The 24941-nt window shown below is 32.3% G+C and overlaps 1 protein-coding gene across 1 annotated transcript in view; it reads left to right on the top strand.

Moving 5' to 3' along the window:
• The first annotated feature begins 3730 nt into the window (after positions 1-3730).
• The window catches only part of LOC127840828 (neo-calmodulin-like), a 64954-nt gene continuing 43743 nt past the window's right edge, over positions 3731-24941 (top strand). Inside the window, exon 1 of the mRNA XM_052369252.1 lies at positions 3731-3821. Coding sequence (XP_052225212.1) covers positions 3813-3821 — 9 coding nt within the window. The 5' untranslated portion in view covers positions 3731-3812. The remainder of the gene's footprint in view (positions 3822-24941) is intronic.

Genomic DNA, 24941 nt, shown 5'->3' with positions numbered 1-24941 from the left:
TGATTTGAGTGTTCTACTTACACATATTTCTAGACATACCTAAATGCCAAAATATCAATCAACGTTGAGTTGTAAAACTTTGTAAAATATTTTCGATTTTATAGATATGCCCATTTTCGTATACAGTGTGCACTTAAAAAAATCGTGTGAATTAAACATTTATTTTCTTATCATTAAAAAATGTGCACATAGTTTTGATTTAAGATAATTTGTATTTTAAATCTCGTGATACTTGAGTTTTTAAGCGTTTACTTCTGTTCAATATTTAAGGGACATATTCGCTGTCACTTTTATAATCGACACACATAAATTTAAAAACGTTGATCAGTATACAGCTTACAGTGCGCGTAACACTTATACATGAACCTTGCTATCGGAAAACCAAGCATGTGCGCAATGTGTCGTCCCTTATAAGTCTGTGTGGGCTTATAAGGGACGAAACGTTCCGCCTAGATTGAATTTTCAATAAAAGCGGAAAGTATCGTCCCTGATAAGATCGTGCGGACAGCCGAGACTGATGTGGGACGACCTTTTACGCTCATGTATTAAACGCCGTTTCCCATCGCGCCTCAAATAAAAAGTGAATTAAAGATAAAAGCATAGCAACAGTGTGATTTTTTTTATGTGATCTTCGTTTTTTAACTTTTTTTATTGCATTTGATCTGATATTTATTTTGTGGCTTTGAACCATTATTGAACAATTGTTTTTTTTAATGTGTTATTAGTGTAGTGTTTACATGGTTATTTTTTAAATGTTTTGTCGATTATAAAATACTTATTGTTAATACTGTTAGTGAGACTAGTGTAAAGCAAATTAATAATTAGTTCTGTTCGACCAACATCTTGATTATAAACATTTTCAATGTTCCATAAAAAATGTCGTACAGTTTCCAGGAGTGTCAATGGAAATCTGATGTCTTTATTTTAAGAGACCGATGGGACAAAATGATGCATTGAAACGCAATTACGGGCATTACACTCGCCTGCAATAATACCATAGTGTATCATAATAAATTGTGTTGATTAACAAGGTCACCGACGAAAATAAATCAATTAATCAAGAGCATAAATGAAAATAAAATCATGTGTATCTAACTAGAATTGTATCGTGAGATCTAATATCTAACGACCGACTTTACACACCTGAGTAGGTAAGAAACATTGCCGACATGATCTCGCGTAACTCGGACTTTTCATTGTGTATTGGTCAATTATAATACATCTCTTTGTCGTTCAGATTCTTCGTATTGAAATCATAGGCTTGGGTAAACATCATCGTTGTTTCTTGACTGCGATTCCAAACTTAAAATCGTCGTTTATGAAAACTGAGTTGTGTTTACTACTTTTTATGCCGTTTTTTATATATTAAAGTTGCATTTTAACAGTAATATAGTTTTAATTATGCTGAGCAAAGTGGTCGGGCTTATTTAAGCTTTGTCTATGAAAATTTTTTATCACGGTTATAGTTGCTCCAAGAAATATTTGTTAGCATTACGATACATTTCTTATTCTTTTTTCATTAGGCTTGACACAATTCGAGCAATACAGAAGTAACCTACCGTGCCAAATTCCTTTTGAATAAAGAGCGTCAATTATCTCCTTATATCGACAAATGCGTAAAGTTTCATCGACTATAATATATATTGTATCAAATTCAATTAACCATTGGTTTGAATTTTGTTTCGTCTTCATCTGTGGATTATTAAATCTACCAAAACCAACATATTTATTTTTTTTAAATTGATGCTTTTCCATCGTTTATTAACATTATAAAAGGGCGTAACATATACAATTGGTGATAATCAAATGAGTCACATGATACAAAATTGGCCCTATGCCATAACATCAAACCAGTAATTTCGATGAAAAAAACACACATTGACACATCGACTCAAACAACACTAGTACATTAAGTTCTTCAAAAAAGTAAATTAAGTAAAATAATACTATCGCATCAGCATATTCAAAAACAGTGCGTAAAACATAAAACCAGTAAAATCAGTCAAACAGTTAAAACACAACAACTCAATCCAAAACAGTTTAATAAATACCTCAAAAAGTAAATTTAGTAAAGTGATATTTAATGTGACCAATCCCAGATGTGTCTATTTTGAATCTTACACGTCAGAGCGCCTGAGATTGCGTCATTTAAGCAATATTGTGTTCTGTGTCAATACAATGTGGGCAACGGAAATAACTCCGCACGTGACTAATTTAGTTACACGCGCATATAACATTAAGTTATCCTAGAAGATGCATTGTTAATAATTTTACCCTGGCGTCAGTTAGGCACTGCCAAAACGCGAGATCTATACAGAGCGTCTAAGCATTGGGCACTATTTTCCAGCAGTACAGCATTGTTGACATAGGACCAAGTATATATGTGCAGTTTGCTTTTAAGGACCATTGAAGGTTATAAGCGTCTTGAGAGTTTATCGGAATATTCCTTGAAAAGCACATTCTGAAAGGCTGCGGATAAGAATTATAAATAAGTATCAATTATATTTTTTAATACATTTAAGCGTTTTGTAAAATTACAAATACAGGTGCTGTGTCATAAAACAGTTAGAAGAAATGTCGATACAACAATAGCAGGTAAGTTATTTTTATTGAATACAAGCCATTATAAATTCACATATAATTTATATCATCAATTTGTTAAAACTATTTGTGTCATTTTCTTTCGTATTTATTCTAGTATATGCAAACCATTTTTTGTAACGGAAAGTTTATTTCATGTGAAGGGTATATTATAGTAGGCTTTTGCTAAAGTAATGTTAACATCAACTGGTAGAACACCCAAAATTTAACATTGACCGTTCCAAGGTGGCTACTCAATTTTTAATCCAGCTTTAATCAATAGTGCATGTTTTTTATCCTATTTTTTCCTTCAATTATACAGGAAAATGATCATCTGCCTTTGATAAAAGACACGTGGACACATTTTTTTCACTTGATATTATTTTTAGAATTTGTTTCACCATCTATACTTCATCGCACGATATAATACAAAAACAACACTTGAAACATGTACTATTTTCAAAGCGTCATAAAGAGCATTATTAGATCCTAAATATTTGATGGAACTGACACATTTAATTATAAATAACACATACCGATACTAATTGCATAAAACCAATCGACGTTTGCGTCTTTATAAACTAGTGGCGATGATTAAGTATTAGCCTAGCTTTCATAATGTTGAAAATTGCGTAATCTCTAGCGAATTAACGCGGACATTACATTATATAAGCGAGTTATGTCATTGTGTTTGAATCAAATAGCTATAATGGTTAATTACAATAAGCAAGCATCAAATGTCAAAAAGATTCATTCCTTTATTCGAACAAAAACATGATACACATTTATTGCCAGAGCTTTGGTGGTAATCGCGACGTTAATTAAGTATGCACTATGCAGGTGTGGACGTTAGTTCGAAGTGGTTTGTATCGGTTTTCGAATACCAGTGAGATCTAGGATTGGATTTTTAAAGCATTTTATAAAATGCTCAGCAGACGTTTACAAATACCACTTGTACAATGGATCTAACGCAAAGAAAATAAAAAAGGAAATGAACTGACATGTTTTATAACTGCAATCAAATAAGAGAATATCATCTTGAGCGAGTTTGAATATAACGTTTCAATATGCGATGGTAAATAGGATCAAAGGATATTATTCTTAAGAAGTATGATTCAGAAGCGTTGTAAAAATATCGGTCGTCACATTCTATGATTATTGAAGATTTGGAAATATTATTGACACGCTCCAGTAGCGCTTCAGAAGGATCAAGCTCATTCGACAATCTGTGAATGGATAAGGTAAGAATTGTTTCTCTTGTGCGATTGAATTTATAAAACGTTCGATATACATTGGTCTCCTTCTGACACCGATACGTTTCCTTATTTTCATTAGACTGTTTAAGACAAATAATGTTGTAGTATATTAAGGTATTACAAAGGTTGCAATAAAATTACTTTAATTCCATGTAATAATAATTATAACATTTGCTATGAGATAACACTGCGTTGACTTTAATTACGTTCCAATCGAAGCTAACCAGTTCAACACTTACAGTGGTGTCGTCAGTAATGTACCAAAGAATAAAACAGTCATAAACATGTCTCTACCTTAACATGACATAGTTATTTGCCACACGTGGAATCGATTTCCAACGAGTTTCTCATTTCGCGGTGATTTCATTCTTATTGAACGACGCAACGATATAGGGGATGCCATTTTCACGTCGGAAGTAAAGGCCATGTCCGACGGTCGTCAAAAAGAAACAATTATATAGATGAAGCGCGGATCGAAACTAGATTACACAGGGGCACACGTTTTTGTATATAATTCGGATAAACCCATGACACAGTATCTTACTATTCTACATAAAGTTGCAGTACATGTTCATGTTTATTCAAGTGCGTATTGAAGTAAGATGTTTGGTATCAGTAACGTTGTTTATAACTAGCCGTTTCAAGTAATACGTCAGATGTCTGCTTCGGAACTTAAAGCAGTGGAATACTCTAAAATAAATGCTTATTTAACTGATATTTTTTCTCTTAAAGGGGCCTTTTCACAAATTGGCATATTTTGAAGTTTGTCATTAAATGCTTTATATTGATAAATGTAAACATTAGATCTTAAAAGCTCCAGTAAAAAATCAAGAATAAAATTAAAACAAGGGACAAAAAGTAGCCGATACCAGGGCTCGAACCAGTGACCCCCGGAGTCCTTGAGTTAGTCTGAAGTAAAAACGCATTAGCCCTCTCGGCTATTCCGCCGAGTATACCCAGAAAAAATATTTTATACCTTATATAAGCAATCTTCGTAGTTTCGTAAATTTAAACGACAACAACAGAACTCTCCAAATTATTCAATCGTTTCGCGTTGCAACGCTTTATAATTTTTAGGTTTTCAAATCGTCAAAAGATACATATAATGGCTATATTGGACTATGGTAAATGTTCAGTAATACTGTTTCCTCACAAATATCATAACTAAAACGAAAATTTGCGAATCTGAAACAAGTTTTTTCAATTTTGTCAATTTACCAAACCGTGAAAAGACCCCTTTAACGCTGCTGCAGTAATTTGTGCTATCATGAATCATGTTATATACGAAAACGGCATTTACATACACATCATTGGAGACAGTGTGAAGATGTAAATATGAAGAAGTAATGCCTTAGCTATATCCTCTTGAATGAAGAAATGTGGAAATTGTTTTTACATTATGAACTAATTTTTAATTAGTTTTAAATGCAAATATAGTATAGCTTTATTCTAGACGTCAATTTGCTTCTCTCATGAGGCCGTTAAATGTTTCTCCTTCGATGTATTGTGAAACTCCATCACCAATCTCAATAACATAATTTACTATAGACAAACAAGTTTTAGAATGTTGCTTTGTAGTCAAGGTAACGAGCTTATTAACCGTTGATTGCTTGGAGGTTGCTGCACAAAGATATAATGATGTATATTCATGATACGTAGTTATTCAAACGTCAATTCATATTCCTGCAAGTTACACACAGACGGCGAATGTTTCGTTTTACTATGAAATTGTTAATAACCAAAGTCGTTAAATGGACGGAATAGTAGTCATAAAATTGGAAATAATAAGCATCGCTTATTGATAATAGGCTTTTATTGCTGATGTCAGGCGCAGGTTTAAATAACAGCTTTGGTTTTGTCGCGATCTAAAGCATGCACTATTCATCGAGTGTGGGTGTGTGTTTTTTTCGTATTATTACATATACTTCTTGAAGATTGTACAATTCCATACGCGTTTCAATCACAATTATTGATGTATTTTCTTAAGGAATTCGTTCTATGCTTGTTTACCAATATGTTACCGAATAAAACTGTTAGCATACACTATTATGCCAGTGTTGATTGTATACTGATGTACACTTTGCACTGATGTACATGTTTGTCGATGAAAATTGTGCAACGATATATAGTTTATGCCGATATAGATAGTATACAAATGTACCTGTATACCGATGTACAATACATGCCGATTTATATTGGATGCCGATATGTATTGAACGACGTTGTACACTGTATGCTGATATACAGTGAACTCTGATGGACAATGCATGCAGATGTACACTTTATGCTGGTGTAACATGTTTGCAGATGTACATTATTAACGGATGTACCTGTCGATGTATATTGTATGTCGTTAACCATTTCATGCTGGTGTTCATTATATACCGATGCACATTCTATGCCGATGTAGATTGTATGTCAATGTAAATTGTTGGCTGATGTACATTGTATGAAGACGTACACGGTATGACGAAGTGCACTTTATGCCGATGAACACTGCATGCCGATGATTGGTATAGACGAATGCAAGCTATTATTTAGTCTAGAAATTTAATTAGCAATCACTTCCTCTAATATTAGGTTGATTTTATATAAATATATATTAATTATTGAAGCTATTCATAAAATTCGATAATGCACTTCAAAACGTGAGCAGATAGGCACTAAGTAACACGGGTTCCAGAGACAAATGAACATAAGAGTCGCGTTCTGAGAACACTGGGCATAATACATGTTCGTAAAGTGTCGTCCTAGATTAACCTGTGCAGTTCGCACAGCCTAATCTGGGACGGCACTTTCTGCTTTTATGACATTTTTCGTCTAAATGAAGTCTCTTCTAAGCAAAAATCCAATTTAGGAGGAAAGTGTCGTCCCTGATTAGCCTGTGCGAAATGCACAGGCTGATCTGGGACGACACTTTACGCACATGTATTATGCCCAGTTTTCTCAGAACGCGACTCATATAATAAAGAACTTATTATTATTTAGAAATATGCGCTTGTGTCCTCAGTGTTTCGCACAGACCGACACATTCGATGAAATGGTTCATTTTAAGAACATATGGCCATAATGATGTTTTGCATTGCTTCAGTATGAAAACGGACACATGCCATAAATTCGTCTAAATCAGGATTATCAGAAACCCTTGAAAATGTTCATAACCCTTTCAGTCATCACATTTTAAATTTTTAATATGATTCAATTGTAAAAGTTGATACGATGATTAGCACATTTTGTTAATGATGTAGAGTCAAGTTGGAAAATTTTATGAAAAGATGTAGCATTTTCGGTCAGCGGGTTGGCAGTTTTCATTAAAATTGTGTAGTATAATGAGCAGATTGACTCTTAAACAATAGTTTTAGTATTTTAATTTATTGGCTGATGCAATACAATAATCTAGCATTAGATGTGATTGGTACTGTTTAAGAAATACTATACTAATAATTATAAGGAGCCCGGGGACTTTGTTTAATGATATTAGGTGTGATGTTTTTCTTTCGGATCGTTTTACTTTTTATTATTGAAATTGAGTTCTTGGTAGCATCCACTTTAATAAAATTTATAAAAGAGCAGTAAGATCATAAATTCTATATATTATTTAGCATATTGTATGAATTTGCTAGTTTAATGAATTATATTGACTCCGTTTAGGGTCAGTGGCGACAATAGTAGTTATATGATTTTCTAATTCATTTCTATATATCTGAAAACGTTGTTTGTAGTTATAATGGCATTTCAAATGATCTTAGGACGAACATGATAGTTTATATTGACATGATTTTATAACTTTAATCTATAACCTATAATTGATAAGAATATATTTAAAATACAACGAGCATAAATTGCTTTAAATAAATTTGATTTCACTTTATGTACACATAAAAAATTAGGAACATGAATATTTTACCTTTGTTAGTCGTCTTAAAATGAATTATATTGCAATTTAGTTGCTTCTTTACGTGGGTTGCATGTTTATCAGTTTGGTAATATTATTGTGTATTACAATGGTAGCGATAAAATAAACATAGTTCAGAATCGAATAAATTTGTTTAAGTACGACATTTCTTAATATCGTTGTTAACATTGCAATGTAAAAAATGGTCCTTACACAACAAAGGATTTGCCATTACTGATTAAGTGTGTGTGTTATATTAATTGCTGTTTAATTTATTCTTTAAAACAATACTGCTGATATGTGCACCATAAACTACACTACAGTTTAGTAGGTCAGTGACTTCTTTCCGTTAATAGTCAATTAAGCTTCTAAAAACCGCCTATGATATAAGTATGTTCTTTTTTTCTTTTTGGATATATTTTGCGATAGCATATATGAAACTATATTGTAATTAGGCTGAAAATTTGTAAAATATATAATGTATCACATGCTATACCCTGTTTACCATGTAATACAATCATTACATATATTTTTATACTACACATGTGTAATACAACATTTTAAGCGTTTTCATTGGCTAAGTTTTCGTTTATTGACCAATGGCATTTTGTTATTTTGCTGAAATGACGTTGCAACGTCAAATGACGTCACGAAATGTAAACAACATTCGGGATTAATCATTATGTTTGCGTAAATATTTATTTAATTTGCTCATTTAAAAGCATGTGATAAAAAAGATCTGACACTCGTTGTCATATAATACCATATTTTATTAAATTCGTCCAGGAAATTCGTTAGTAAGCTCGCTTACTAACAAAATTCCTGAACTCGTTTAATAAAATATGGTAGGACAACTCGTGCCAGATCCTATCTCTATGGACATTTTAGGGAGCATATGTCTGCCAAGGTAGATTCTTCAAGAAGACAGAAGTGTTTATATATAAACGTAAAAGAAACAGAATATATGTCAGTGTAAGATCATATGTTATTTCACTCGTGATAATAGAAATATAATATTTTCACTCGTGGCTGCGCCACTCGTAAAAATATATGTTTTATGATCACTAATGAACACATTTTGTGTTTCTTTTATGCCCCTTTTTTTCAAAAAAATAATTATCAGCTGTTTCCCTTTAGCTGAAAAGTTACCCTTTCTCCCGCGGCTTGCCTCATTACAATTTTATACACAAAATGACGATATATATATATATATATATATATATATATTTATATATATATATATACGTTGATGCCATATGGTCGGTATGTTCTTAGTTTGTCCTTCAACAATTGCTCCATGGTTTTGCGGTACTCGTCCGACCCGCTCAGTTTTTCAAGTTCCATTTTTTTCTGAAATCAACCATACTTATATATTTATATTATTTAGGCGTCTTGACAATTTCACAAACACGGTTTGAGTTAAACGGTCATACTTACGATTGATGTTATAATGCCAACTAATGCTCAGAGAATAACGCGCTCATGCGTCATTATGTGACGCAAAAATATATGTCAAATGTTAGAATCTGCAAAGAAAGGGGAATAAATATCAATATCTTTCTAGATATACGGTATGTGGTCTAATAAATGTGGCTGGGAATGAGATTTTGACCCTATGGCGCTGACGTCGTTTCCGAGAAAAATTACTTAAACTTGTGATTACCGTTTCGCGTACTTTTTCATACAACTTTTTGTGATAAAACAATAGTTTTATTGTGAAGAATAACCTAAACCAAGGTATTTTAGTTAAGGGAACAATACTTTTCCGTATTTTGTTTTGGATTTTATATGGTTTAAATAAACTTCAGCTTATTTGACATTTTATTAATCAATACAGTAGGGCACAGTTCGACATTGTTCATTTTCTGATAAACTTCCTGCTTTTTTCAAGGTGAGTTTTTCTTACTTTTTGAGTTGTTTTTCATCAACAAATTGCAACTTTGTTTGTAAACTGAATCTCTTCCATCAATCATGGTGTGTGTATGAGCCGTTGTGGCCTTGTGGGTGTCACAATGAAGATTTTAGACGATATTGCTATGTCAAGTGTGTGTGTTTTTCCCCGAAAGTTGTCAAAATCTAAAACACTTCTCAATTTAACATTTGTTGTTGAACTTTTCTATAATGAAAGTAATGACATTGCGTTTAAAAGTCGTGTCCATATATTACCCTTTCCGTATTCTTCTATCACTTTATGAACTTAAAGATAATTATTAAACAGTTGATCAGTTGACAACAGACACACTGTGAACTGAATAGGGTTGTATAATCAACATTCAAATTTCCTTTGCAAAGCTTTGTGCAATCACACAATAGCATGTAAGCAATAGCAAATTTATTCGAAGTGACTACACAATCAATGTGTCAGCAATATTATTAATTCTATTTGATGATAATTGTTAGTATATTTTTTATGTTTCTTTTCTTGTCATATGTTCTAGTTGCATAATTATGTCCATATACATGGCTGTGTTCGTGATCAATTAGAAAATATTTAAATTATTGTCTTAAACTGCAACTCTTCATTCATTTATTTCAGCTAAAAATAAAGATTGAGCGAAAAAGCCAATGTGCGAACACCAAAAGATGTGCTCATTATTATCAGGTATGATATGACCATGTAAATAATGTAAAATTAACACCAAACTGAGCACCTTTGTACATTTTTCAACCCATAACCTATAAGCGCCAGCACATCTTCTATTCATGAGGAGTGCTGGATTGGAAGTAAAAGAAGACTTACAAACTGCATTTTTTTACCTTATATGTTTTAAACAGTTTTTCCTGTGTAATAAAAAAATATTATCTTATGCAAAGGATGTTTTGTTCAAAACAGAGAATTATGTATTTAAAGAAAAATGAATTTTGTTACAGGATGGACAACAGTTTACGCTTTTGATAAAGCAGTCATGCCAAGGAAGAGATTAGCATGTAACCAGCAAAGTTCATCCTTGTCTTCAACACTATGGTGACAACAATTAATACATGTATGATAAAGTAATTAATAAGTATTATACTCTGTATTCTTTTTTTAATTTAGAACAATGAACATTGACTATTTTCTGTTCTCTGTTCTTGTCTGGCAAACATGGCGAAAGACCGTCACAATTTACAAGCCATACTGGCCTATTAGGAGAAATAATTAACAGGCCATTGTTAATTTCACATGCCTCAATTTTAAGTGTTTTATCCTGGAGGAACATTGCATAGTACATTCAAAAAGGGAATGTTAACATGTGGTTGATTTATGAAAGGGCAAAAATAGTGTGAACAGCCTGATTTGAAGAAATAAATGTGTTTTTTCAGTTTGGGAAAAATATTTACACATATAAGCATACACAATTGAATTTTAATAATTTATTAAAGACAGATTTCAGAGAGAGTTAATTTATGTACAAAACAATAATATTTTCATCTTGATGATATAAATTTATTAATAATTTGTCATGCTATTTTCGCAAAGATTAATTTTAAAAAGAAAAATAACGATTAAGACTGACATATATTGCATGTTATATTGAATATAATTTCAATAAATTGTGGACAAGTATGTGATCTCCATTCTGTGATGTATTATTGATGTGTTCGCAGAAGGTTGCTTATAAGTAATCAGTTATTTATGTATTTTTTATCATTGCAGATCTTCGAAAATGCATGTTGCCAATCCTGGTGCAACCTGAGCTTACCAAGTTTACATCTTACGGTCAGTTTGAACATTGTGTAGATGATAATATGGACAGTATATTGTGTTGTGATTGACTTTTTTAACAGATGTTTTATTCCAGACTTAACACATCGTTTTTCATCAAGGAATAACAAAAATACAATTTGATTGTTATGCATGAATTTGTAGTACATAATATCTTGTATCTTATGTTTTTTTTAACAGCCTGTCATCCATAAGTAAACATATTAAGCATGTTAAGTATGTTTAGGGAATATAATGTATACATTTTTGTTGTTTCTGCAAACTAAGTCAGATACATGAAAATCTGTTTTATGATTAATAATGAAAAACTCACTCATAGTGATCTTACTATAAAATATTCTGTCCAGTATGATAAATATATTGTATTGTATGCCTGGTATGGGTTCTAAAAATAAAACCACAAATACTGTTGTAGTTCATAATGACATCAAGATATGTGATGTAAACACATGTAATCATGTTATCTATACATGTATATTATTTTTACCGGTAAACAAACATTGTGGAGTGTAACGTTCAATCTATGATGATGTGTGCCATTAAATATGTCATGCTGATTGTTATAATTTTGTTTAAGTTAAAAATCATGTTTTTTAACCTCTACATATAAAATGAGTAAATTTTGTTTTCTATCTACACTTATGCTAAGTTTAATAATATATTAACTATACATATATTGATGATTACACATAGCATGTATATGCAATTGAAAATGCACTGTTTCCATAGCAACTGTAAAGTAACTTAATTAAATTTGTCTCATTAATTTTATCAATTGTTTAATAAAATAGAATTGCTAAATTAAAACATGTCTGGCAGTATAGATGCAAAACACAAATTGTATCATGAGCAGTTATTCATTTTAGTTTCAAATTTGTAGCTATACAAACTGTTCAATTTCTTAATACACGACTATTTCAAGAAAATGTGTAAACATTTTTAAAAATAATAAACATGTTTATGATGTTCCATATCTCTCTAGGGCATTTTTTTTATTTTGCTGTTATGATTTTGTCTTAAATTTTTTAAAATGGTAATAAATATAAAACAGAACATGTTTGTTTCCATGGCAACCACGAGTATTTATGATTTATAATACTACAATTAATTATGTATTTTGTAATCTATTATGTACATCGACATATGCGAATAATGGAGTTATTATCAACACGAACTGATCGACATAACATGTACTGATATTTATTGAATTAAGACGTCATTTGATACTTATTGAATTAAGACGTCATTTCATTCAAAATGGTGCTATTTGGCGTTTATGACATGAAACATAAAAAATGACATAACTTCGTCATTTTTAGGAATTGGATGCTCAAATTTCAGATTTTGATTTGTCAGATGTGGCACTTTCATTATATATGCATAACTAAAAAAGTCATTTTTTGACAAGATGGGTCAAAATCTCGTTCCCAGCCACAAATGTGTATATTCATAAATACATAATTGTTGCATCCACAATTATACCTTGTTGTATGTGTGTCCAATACACACACAAAACCTATATGAAGTATTAAATTATTCGTTTTATACAAACAACATGAAACTTGCTATAGCCTTAACTATAATGAACTGTGCAGAATTAAACATTTACATGTGAAATTATTTGAAATTTGTTGATAATGGTTTACCTTAAACTAACGCATTCACCAAGAGGGAAACAAATTTGCAGACGCAAAAGAACAATACAGAAGAAGTGTTTTGCTAATAAAGTATATGTGTATAAAACATAACGGAACTGTTTATAAAAGCCATACAGCAACACTTTAAAACAAAACGATACTTAGTCGAAATACAGTAATATTACTAAATGATGTTTGGAATGACTTACAACATTGTAATATTTTCCAAAGTATTCCATGACATGCTGTTTATTTGTTACACTGTGATGAACGACTGAAAAAGAACGTGATCGAACAAGATCAAATTATATATTTATCTATTTCAAATCATATAGTACATAATTATTAAATATTTTATATTTTGGATCGCCGTGACGAAGTGGATATTGGGTCCGCCTATCGAACGAGTTCGATCTCCAATTTGAAAGCGTTTCCTCCAAAGACAACAAGTACTGGTTCTACCATAAATATGGACTCGTGAGGGTTTTAATAAGCCTTAGGCGTTATATGCATTCGAGATCAAATAAGTAGGTCATATTCATTTAGTTTATGTTTCGATATTTTTAAATTGCGTTCTCCGGGGAGTGGGGTGAGAAGTTTGTTGTGCACATAATGTTTTTAAGGACAGTTCACATGTTTAACGACATGCTTCCCGTATAAAGAAACAAAGCTGGTACACAAGTTTATCACGATAAAGAAGTGAAACTCCAACAGCATGCAATATTCAAGACGTTCGTGCAATAAGTGCTCATATTCGGTATTAAAATCAACAGCCCCACATCTTTTAAAATAGTCGTATATGTGTCAATCACAAAAGAATGACTAAACAGTGAACATGAACTGATCAATTACGATTTGTTGAAGTTTTATTATAAGTTCATAACACGCTGGTTAACTATTAACTAATTTTCTTTCAATAATGACACATATGGTTTAAAAAATAAATGTTGCTGATAAGTGTATTACTGTCATATCAATAATCACCAGTATATTCAATAGATATTTGCCTCCCTGATAACGTACATCAAGTACTTTGTTCTTCCACTGATATAACGTTGGCATGGTGATTTAGATGTATTGGCAGACTGATTGTTAACAGGACTCATTAAGCTAAATGTGTAATAACCACAAAAGGAATCCAATAATTTGTACATTTCAACATAAGTTGCACAAAAACGACCAATTAACTAGACATGACATTCGTGATTATTTCCCCCGCATACATACAATCAATTTCTTTTATTTGGTCAAGTTTGCGGATATTTTAATAACAAATCCTCAGGAGGTAACTGTGGCCACATATCTGAAATAAATCACGATTGTCGCACACTTTCGCGAGTGTGCCAATAAAATGTGCAACAATATTATAAGGAGAACCCAGATAATGACGTTCGACCGAATTACGAGGTCTTCTAAGCATATTGAAGTGACACATTTAAGTGCGTAACTTAAGTATAAACTAGGCAGGAAATTAAAGCCATTTTTATAGCATGTGTATTTTTTTATAATTCTTGGACAGATAAATTGGAGCTGATTCCCAGAAACAGCGCTGTGTTGTGTGCATTTATGCTTCATCAATATTATTATTTTATATAAAGATGTTTAACGTAAATTTGTAAGCTATACATTATTGGTAATAATATTTTTTTTGAATGTCTTAATAATACATATAAACCAAATGTTTTATATTTTTTTTACAATGATTTGAGCTACGCTGTTGTTTAAACCAACTTGCAAATTTAAAACACCTTTCAAAACTACGATGTCAGTCACTCTATGATGAATATACTAAATACCTGTTGGTTTAGATTTCAGTATAATATCCTTACGTTTTAAAAATTCAATTGATTTTTTCGTGGTACTAAGTCGAGACCGGTTGATGTAGCGAATAACTTATTAAGTTCATAAATATGTCGACTGTGTTCCACTCTTACCGTCTCCCTTAGCAAACTACAAACAAGGACACATTATCTACGATAGTTCGACAGCCTCGGGCGTATTTAATATGACAATTGTCTAATTTTGGCCTAAAAAAAGCAATGATACAGTGTACATGCAAAAATGTTTCTTTTGAATTATGAAACTTAATTCAGTCATTATTGCACTTGGTATCAAACTTGAGAGAAGCAAAGACGTCCGTTAAACAATGTATATGTTTGGGCTTGTTGTGACACATAGTGTTCCTCTATGGTACTTAACACACTATTAAAGCTTTGATGGTACTTTCATTTCTATTCCGAATAAATATAGATTGTTGTATGCATGTTTGTTTCATAGCTATATTAAATAAAAATGAGGATACCTTTGTTCATTGCAAGCAAAAGAAGTATTTTAATATATTTTTTGGACTTAAAAATTTTATACTGCGCTTCTTAAATTATCAACATGGATGACCAAATTAAAAAAAAGTTATTTAAGAGTGACAATTTTAGAAATAACTTCTATCTGAGGTCAAGCGAGTACTTAGTACGCAGTAAAGAGGCATACACGCTTTATATAATACATGTAGTACATAAATATGCAACTAGTAGATTAATGCCAGATCATCCAATTCATATGATGCGTCTGATCATATGAGAGGACTTGTCAAAATATTCTACATTTATGAGCAGTCGTCTTTCCATGTTTGCAATGCATGTTAGATTTGAGCTTTTGAAATAAAGTGCTTCATTTACGTTAGAATGATATACTACACTATAGTTAGATAATTATTTACACTTGTAAAATATATAATTTATAGGCATAGTATAAACATACATCTGATAACAGGAAGACAGAAGTATGAATATAGTAAATTATTGTGTCACTTTCACAATTCAGGTCTGCGGTTAAACGGTTAAAGTAAAGATTTAAAGTTGTGTGTCAATTATGGTTCAGAGAATAACGAGATGAAATGATAAAAGCAAACAAAAGACATTAAGTGTAAGCACATGTTTCGATCTTTGAATAATATGGAAGATATTGCCAATTTCCTTTCTGGATATGGTGTTTGTGGTTTAATAAATGTATGTATTTTTTTAAGACATGTACACTAATACATATAACACATTTACAGTTTGAAATTATTGACAAGTTTTACCATTGACTAAAATTTCACAGGAGTCAGAAAAAGAAGCAGACAGTACAAATTACGTACAGAGCACTCTATTGCTTTTATAGAATATGTATATAGAAACAAACCGGAACTAGTTTAAAGGCATGCATGTATGTTCAAATAATTTAAACGAAATGATAATAAGCCGAAACGGCTGTGGTACTCGCATTTGTTGTGAATTACTTAAAACACTGTAATACTATCCAAAACATATATTGACATATTGCAAGTTTTTAACAAATGGTTTGAAAACATCGAAATAAAGTTATTAATACAAAATGTCATACATTTGTTAATTTTTATTGATAAGGAATACATACCTGTAGCCAAAGGGGTGCGTTGGGTGCGTTCGCACCGAAAATTGTTGACGATTAAGTTGCACCCAGTATTGATTAGAGAAGACACAGTTTTGTTAATTAATGTTTGTTGTACAATACACTATTATCACGTTTGGAGCAATGCTAAACCTTTGGTGCTATCTATAGTAGCAGACAAAAAATTGTTTTGAAAAAAGTCATGTATTTCAATTTTATTTGCTCGATTTACGAGTGGTAGAATTTTAGAATGGTAAAACACACCCATTTTATCAAGATTTCAAGATTCCAAGAAATAATGATGTTGTATGTCGTTCCTATTGTTGATTTTCTATTATATTAATTTGCTGTTTCATGCTCGCATACTAGTGTCGGCTTAAACACCGTATAAAATGATGTATTTCCGTTACTGATCGACACATGTGGTTATTGAAAAACTGTAGTGGTGAATACAAGTATGTTATATCATATTCATGTCGATTAGTCTCTGAGTATGGTCAATGTATGTAAGATTTCATATGCGATTGCTCTATAACTTCAGTCTCTAAATACAGTTAACAAGTCACCAGAATGCGGGAGTTTACGTTTCATTTTCAAACATGTCTAGGGGAGGACTTCCAAACCCCCGATTGCAGGAGGGGGATATCCACTCCCGCACATACCACCTTCGCCATTTCGTTGTTTAATAGCAATCGTTCATTGGAAAATTCGCACACCCCTTAATAAACCCCTGGCTACGGGCCTGGAATATCTATATATTTACAATCATGGTCGATATGTTTCTATTGTGTTCAACGTGGCGTGGTTTATGGGTGCTGCCTTGCGATTGGGAGGTAACGGGGTTCAATCTCCACTGTATAAACGTTCTTTTGATTTTCTTCAAAGACATTCAGTATTGGTTCTACCTAAAACAGACTCGATATTGTTTAAATAAAACGTATTCCTTTGGTGCCATCGAGCTAAAATAAAAAGGTTAAAACTTTTAAGTTTATATTACGATGTTTTAATCGCGTTTATAGCGTTTCGAAAAGTTACTTGTGTACAGAAAATTATTAAAGGGAAGTTTTAATTTTTAATAGATTACTTACTTTTACAGAAAGGCGGCACATTCCTTTGTCATGCAATATTCAAATTGATCTTGTCTTTGTTCTTCGTATTTGGTAATATAAAATGCCTCAAACAACGTGATATAACCGTATGCTAACCTATCCTAAAAGCATGACAAAACGCCTGAATGTAATTCGAATTCATACAGGTTTTACTCAAAGTGCATTATCCATGGTAATCGAAGAGATACCTAACCACAAGAAGAGAAAAACACCGGAATTTATATGGTTGAATTGTTGAGAATTGTAATGCTATGATATCCATGGTCAGCAAAATAAATGCTAGTAATTAGCCTTCCAGATAACGTACAGCAAGCACTGTGTTCTTCCAATGATAAAACGCTGGCATGGTGATTGAATTTTATTGGCAGACTGATTGTTACCAGGACTAATTAAACCAAATGTGAAATAGCCATAAATGGAATCCGATAATGTGTAAATTCTACATTAGTGACACTAGAGCCAACTACAACCATCAATTAACTAGTCATAACATTATTGATAATTTCCCCCGGATAAAAACACCCACTTCTTTTCTTTGGACACGTTTCAGGTTGTCTTTAAAAATAAAAGTTGCGGTCGAACATGCGTCCATATATCTTAAATTAATCTCCCTTTTAGAACACTTCCGCGATTGTGCCATAAGAATATACATAAATCTTACCAGGAACATTAAGCCCATTGTTTGGCTATTGACTTTATATTGTGCGTTAAATGGGCTCTTTAATAACTACCATAGTGGTCAACCGATAAGAAAGACTATCATTGCTGTGAAAGAAACCTGATTTCGTAGTTAATTACCATGCAGAATAAGTTGACGTTCGTGCGAATAACACAGTTATCGTAACAAATTGATGCTAGGCAATTGTTCCAAATACTGATAGAGTAAATAAACTAAAATCAAGGGAAGAAAATAAAAACATTGTATTGCCAATGTTCTTTATTGTTTGCATCATGTGTACGCGGAAAAGGGAGATCTGCCGCCAGAAGCACAACTATGTGGACTCCTTGGATGAGTTACCAAGACTGTAACTGTCTATAAAAATTTTCATCGCAAATTTGCCTTGCACAAGTGGTCATAAACTTGTTTTGTTGTTTTGCAACTCGTTATAATACAAATAAATCAAATATACTTTCTTCAAGAATTGGAGACACACTGATGTTAAGTACACCTTGCATATTTAATACACCTTGCAAAACTATGACGTGTGTCTCTCTGTGACTGAGATACTAACACATATCGATTTAGTTTTAAGTATAATATATCTGCGTTTTACAAATACAATTAATTATTTCTTGACACTCGAGAACGATCTTGATTAATTTCAGCGAATAATTGATAAATGTTCTTAGTCTGTCGATTGTTTGCCGATCAAATGGTCTCATTTAGAAATATGCAATCACGGAAACGTACTCTACGATATTTTTACAGCCTCGGGCTGATATAACATCACATCGGTCTGATATTGGGCTGAAATCAGAAGATGAAGAAAAGTGTACATGTAAAAGTAGTTTCGTTTGATTTATGTTTCGTTATGTAGTTCATATTGAATATATCGTCAAACACGAGAAAAGTAAAGACGTGTGTATTACAATTCACTATGTCTGTACTGGTTTTGACTCATAGAGTGTTTCGCAAACTTTGAACAACTTTTGAAGATTTGATTGCACTCTTATGATGGTCTAGCCCGAATAAATATATTATTTAGTACGCATATTTTTCTGCGTAGCTATGTTAAATAAATGAGAGGATGCAGTTGGTTATGTGCGTCCAAAAAAAAAACAAATAAAAAGAAATGTGTGTATAATAAAAGTATACACCTTTATGCAGCGCTTTGTTTTATATCAATAACCATGGATGAACAAATAAAATATACTCTAAACTAACAGTAAGTAAAATATTTTATGAACAATTGCCTTCTGATGTTAGGCGGAAACGTGTTATTATTTGGAAATAAATAGGTCTTGTTATAAAGTAAATGAATGTGTAACTAGAAATGTCAAATTGCACATGATGTCTCTCAGAAGTGATAAGGAACGGTGCAAATAGTTGATGCTTTTTTACCAGTCGTCTAACCGCTAAACCTAAGAATGCAATACATGATTGATTGCAACTTTTGAAAAACAGTGTTTCAAAACGATTGAATTATATATTACACTAAATTGTATGACATGCCACGTTTACAAGTCAGGTCTTAAATTTAGCAGTCAAAGGAAATATTTAAGATATTATGCAAAAATTGTTAAGAGAATAGCGTAGTCAAATTATATAAAGCAACAATAACAATCCAATGTTCATGCCTGTGGGGTTCGTTGAGTAATGTTTTTAACTTCTCCATGTTTTTTCTGGATAACATGAAAATGTGCGCTTGCTGCAAGGCGTTTCCAATGCACAGTAAGCTAACCTTATGTATTCAGTGATTCGTTATATAACAACTATGTGAAACTTGCTGCAGCCTAAACCATTACGAGCTGTGCATTATTAAACATTTTAAGTTTGAAAGTATTGATAAGTCCCTTGGACTAGCGTAGTTAACATGCGGGAGAAACATTAGCAGACAGTACATAACAGTGAAGCAAATCTCGTTTGCTAATAAAGTATATGTGTATATAAACAACCAGGAATTAGTCTTAAAAGGAATACAGCAATAGTGAAATCATTTCGACGAACTTATTTTATCAACTCTGAAATATTATCTTAAGTTTATAATTACATGTTGTTGATTCTTTTGCATTGCTGGTAGATAGCAAAACTAAGTGAAACAGACAAAATATCAAATAAAAATTTCCCTCTTTGAAATGTATGGTTTATATAAAACCATTTAGTAGATATGTGTATATGTTGGTCCGAGAGGCGTAATGGATATGATGTCCGCTCAGCGAACTGGAGGTACGAGTTTGATTGCAACAACAAAAGCGTTCTCGAGATCTCCCCCAAAGAAATTAAGTACTGGTTCTACCGAGTATAAAAACTCGAGAGCGCTTCAATAATAAAATCGGGCTAATATTACAATTAAATAATCCGTACAAAAACGTTACTTTTGTTTATTTTTTAATACAAAACATGCTTCGGCCATAGCCTTCATCTATAGTATGAATGTAATCAAAACATAGGAAGCGATGTCATCGCGATACAGTAACGTTAAGTCGTTTGGCAGAAATATCTATATAACACTTCATATAAAAATAATATTACAATATAGAAAGATTCATCAGTGTTGATATACCACCTTATGAGTAATAATTTTAATTTAAAAAAAAATCAAATGTATATGTGATTTATGCAAAAGCTCTAAATTTCATTAAGAAATCGAGCTGAACTAAAAGAATCAAACTATTAAAAACATATTGCGATACGTTTACATAGCGTGCGCCAGGAGTTTGGAGAAGGTACTTGACTAAGGAAGATTTTACAAGGACATTCACCCTTTGTTTACTTCATGCTGCATATATATATAAACATACGTATAATACGTTTGTCATGCAATATCCATAAAAGTCATGTCAATCTCCGTATATTCGATGATATATCAACTTGCCCTTACCAAGTTAAAAAAACATATGCATAAAAAACATAACAGGATGACAAAACCCGGAATATAAACAGATCATAAATGAATTCATACAGGTTTTGTAATTTTGCATGCGATGGTTATCAATTTTCCCAAAAGGCAGAATAAAAACGGTTCGATATGCGTGTGTTCTTGAGATTTGTGATGCGATGATCTCAAAGATCTACAGTATAATCAATAGAAAATTGACTTCCTAAACATCAACCACTTTGATTTTTCGATGATAATAGGTTGTCATAGTTATTTAATTGTATTGGCAGACTGATTGTTTACACGACTCACCAAGCCAAATGTGTAATGAGCACAAAAGGAATCCACATTATTGGCACAAAAAAACGACGAGAACAGTAATTGCCATTCATTATATTTTTTCCGCATGCACACAATTCATTTCTTGTTTTGGTCAAGTTCTAGATTTTCTGACAAAAACTGGTGGGGTGATAACTTTGCCGTATATCTGAAATGAATGCGATGTTCGAACACTTCCGCGATAGCACTAATCAATTTTATCAGGAACACCAAGCAAATGGGCTATTGACTGTGTTAATAAATGGTGTCCATGCGGCTATATAACGACTGTCAGAGTGGTCAACCGATAAGAAAAAATTGTGATTGGTTTAGGAGAAACCCGCTTTCGTATCGAATGACAAGGCAGGTTTAGCAAGCTTGCAAAACTTTCGAGCGAAATACGCATTGTTTTTAGGTATTAATGCTGCGAAATTTTCGCTAGGCGGTAAATGTAGTTTTTTTATAGCAAATACTATGTTTTTAATGATTCGTAGAGAGATACAGGAGAGCTGCTGCCCAGTTAAAGCCCGGTGTTGTGTTCATGTTCTTGTTATCAATACTATAACTGTTGCTAGATATTTGTTAGCGATGCGTTATTTGTACTGAATGATTATTTTGCAACGATATATAATATAATGATATCAAATGTGTTCTTACTTTTGTTTCAAACGTTTAAGTTACTCTGAAGTTTACATCACACATGTAAAACACATTGCCAATTAAAAACCCTTGCAACTGTATTATTAAGAAACTTAACATAAACCTTCAGGAATAATATCTTGACGCATTACAAATGCAATTGATTATTTCCTGACACTCAGTCGAGAACTAAACGATCCTGATTATTTTCAGACCGATTGTTGAAGCGAATAACTGATTAATTTCCTTTTTTCTGTTGACTGTTTGCCACTCTAGACGTCTCCTTCAGCAATCTACAAACACGGAAAGGTAACGAGAATTTGACAGCCTCGGGCTTATATAATAACACACTCTTCCTATAGTGGGCTGAAGTCAGCAAAGAAATCAGTTTACATGTGAAAGCATTGTCGTTTGATTTATGAAACGTTAATCAGTCCTGTATGCACATGACGTCAAAAACGAATCAACTACGGACTCATGTGCAGAGATTTACTATCGTAGCCTGGTTTTGATAGATACCGTATTTTTCAAAGGTATTTAACTAACTATTGAAACAGTGATGGCACTTTCAGCATGTGATGATATATTTGGTTTATTGCGTGCAACAGAACTTCTTCAATAGTAATGGATGAAAAAACTAAACTGATCGTGTTAATTTAGAGCACTTCGTATATAATCAACAGCAATTGAGTACTAAATGAAATACAACGATTATTTAAGAGTTATAAACTTTTTGAATCAATATTTATTACATAATGTTTAGCGGAAACAAATTGGCATCATATGATTACATAAGATTTTCCAATCAATTTGACGTCTCTTAATAATAATAGGGATCGGCTGATGTATGTTGGATGTCGGAAAGCAATGGTTCAAATATCTTTGCAATCCATGTTTGCTTAAATCATTTTACATGAGTGCTGCAAATAAGTTAGAATAATATCTCCGCTCCTTGATCCGTGTATTCGTACACCTTCAATAACGCCATATATTAATGGTACATTAGTATTGCATTCTTAGATGACAGCAGTATGTTTTGAAATCCGAATGAATACTGTTACAAGCAATCGACTTAGCCTTGTGAAACAGTCCGTATTCGAGTTTAAAGCAAATTTAAAAAAAAAATCTATATACACTTAACATAAAGCATTAGCTTTGATCAAAACTCAAGTATAGGCAACACCGAAGTTGTAAATACCATCGAAAAGCTGTTCATAGTACGTGAGCCAATACTAGAAATTTAAAATAAAACTCCCAACATGTAAATAAAAGATCTAGTAAACGATGTAAACAACATTAGTATACCATGCGTCTTGTTTACAATTGTTTACGATGTTGATCAAAAATAAGCAATTGTATTACTCAGTGGTTTAATAATAATTATTTTTTGCAAGACAATACACGTAATTATTGTGGTCTAATATAAATCTCAATTGTCAATCACTACTTATACCCTAGCAAAAGAAAAACGACCGAACGAAACGTTGTTCCATTGGCAATATTTAATCACAATTCTAATAAAGTGGAAATAGAACTATCGGTACTGCTTTAACCGATACTGTTATAATGATTATTCAGTGTTTCTCAGAATATCAAAACATTCAGTAATACAATGCCACTAAATTTAAATTTTCTTTTATTGTATATTTACACGTTTGTATTTCGCTATTAATATTCGACAAATTTGGCTTGACTTCAAACCCTAATGTTTTCCACGGACCTTTCAAAGCTTTAAATCCATCTCTATGTAAATCTATGTAACTGTGAGTGAAGTAGCCCAATGTGCAAACCGCGTCGGATGTTTAAGGACGGCTTGAACCCCGATGATCGGGGGTGCAGTGTAAAAGTAGGCTGACGATTTTCCACCATCAATATCAGACTATAAACCCGAAACGTTACAAATACATTTATGTTTAATGTTGTGTTATATGAAGTAGGCTGTATTGCATGGGCTTGTGGTCTCTTATGGATTTATATAATTCTTAGATGTGTATATTTCCAATACCAAATAATGTTGGTAAAGTTAAATCGAAATAGTTCAAAAATACAACAAAGTTCAACGATAGGCACATATCATGTTTCAGGCAATTTACAACATGTACTTAATCAAATGCGCATTGGCAATTGCAATATGTTAGTAGTAGGCTTTCGGAAATTTAAGATTCACAGCATATTTTTGAACGCCAATCTTCTTGAAAAATTGCGCGTCTGAGTATTTTAGTCACAATTTAAACGTGTACTCCCAATCTAGATTTTTTTTATCTAACAGAAAGCGTTTGTAACGTGCAATCATGTTACACGATTGGAGGCAGACGTAACGTGCAACCAATAGAGCTAATAACTGACTTGTTACCTCTTGATTTGATGCAAAACAATTGCAAATTGTAATTAGTAAAGAGTGCACCGCAAATTTAGGATATAGCATATAGTTTGGTTATTTATTATTCGACCCGCGCCATGCGAAAATTTGGTCAAAGGACAAAGGCGGCCAGTGTAGATCAGTCTCGTCAAAAGTAACCCTATAAAATGACGCAAGGTTTCTTGGTCTCATTAGCGGATACGCTAGCTCTTGACCAGATTGTGCGATTGCGATGGCTTGTCTGGAGCTTTGCTGACCGCATCTGACATAATACAGATTTTCGCGCGACACGGGTCATTTAATAAGTTGTAATATATTTTTACCAAGATAAACAATTACATGTAGTGACATGATTCATATTGCTCATTTAAAAAAACTATATGTTATGATCTGTTAACATTTAAATCTCCCTAGATATGTAGGATTATTGTTATACATTTTAAATGGGCTTTTCACGTTTTGGTAAATTGACAAAATTGGAAAAAGTTGTTTCAG

Source organism: Dreissena polymorpha, chromosome 8 (assembly GCF_020536995.1).
Source record: "Dreissena polymorpha isolate Duluth1 chromosome 8, UMN_Dpol_1.0, whole genome shotgun sequence".
In the NCBI taxonomy this organism is placed as follows: Eukaryota; Metazoa; Mollusca; class Bivalvia; order Myida; family Dreissenidae; genus Dreissena; species Dreissena polymorpha.
This window is presented reverse-complemented; position numbering and strand designations above follow the sequence as displayed.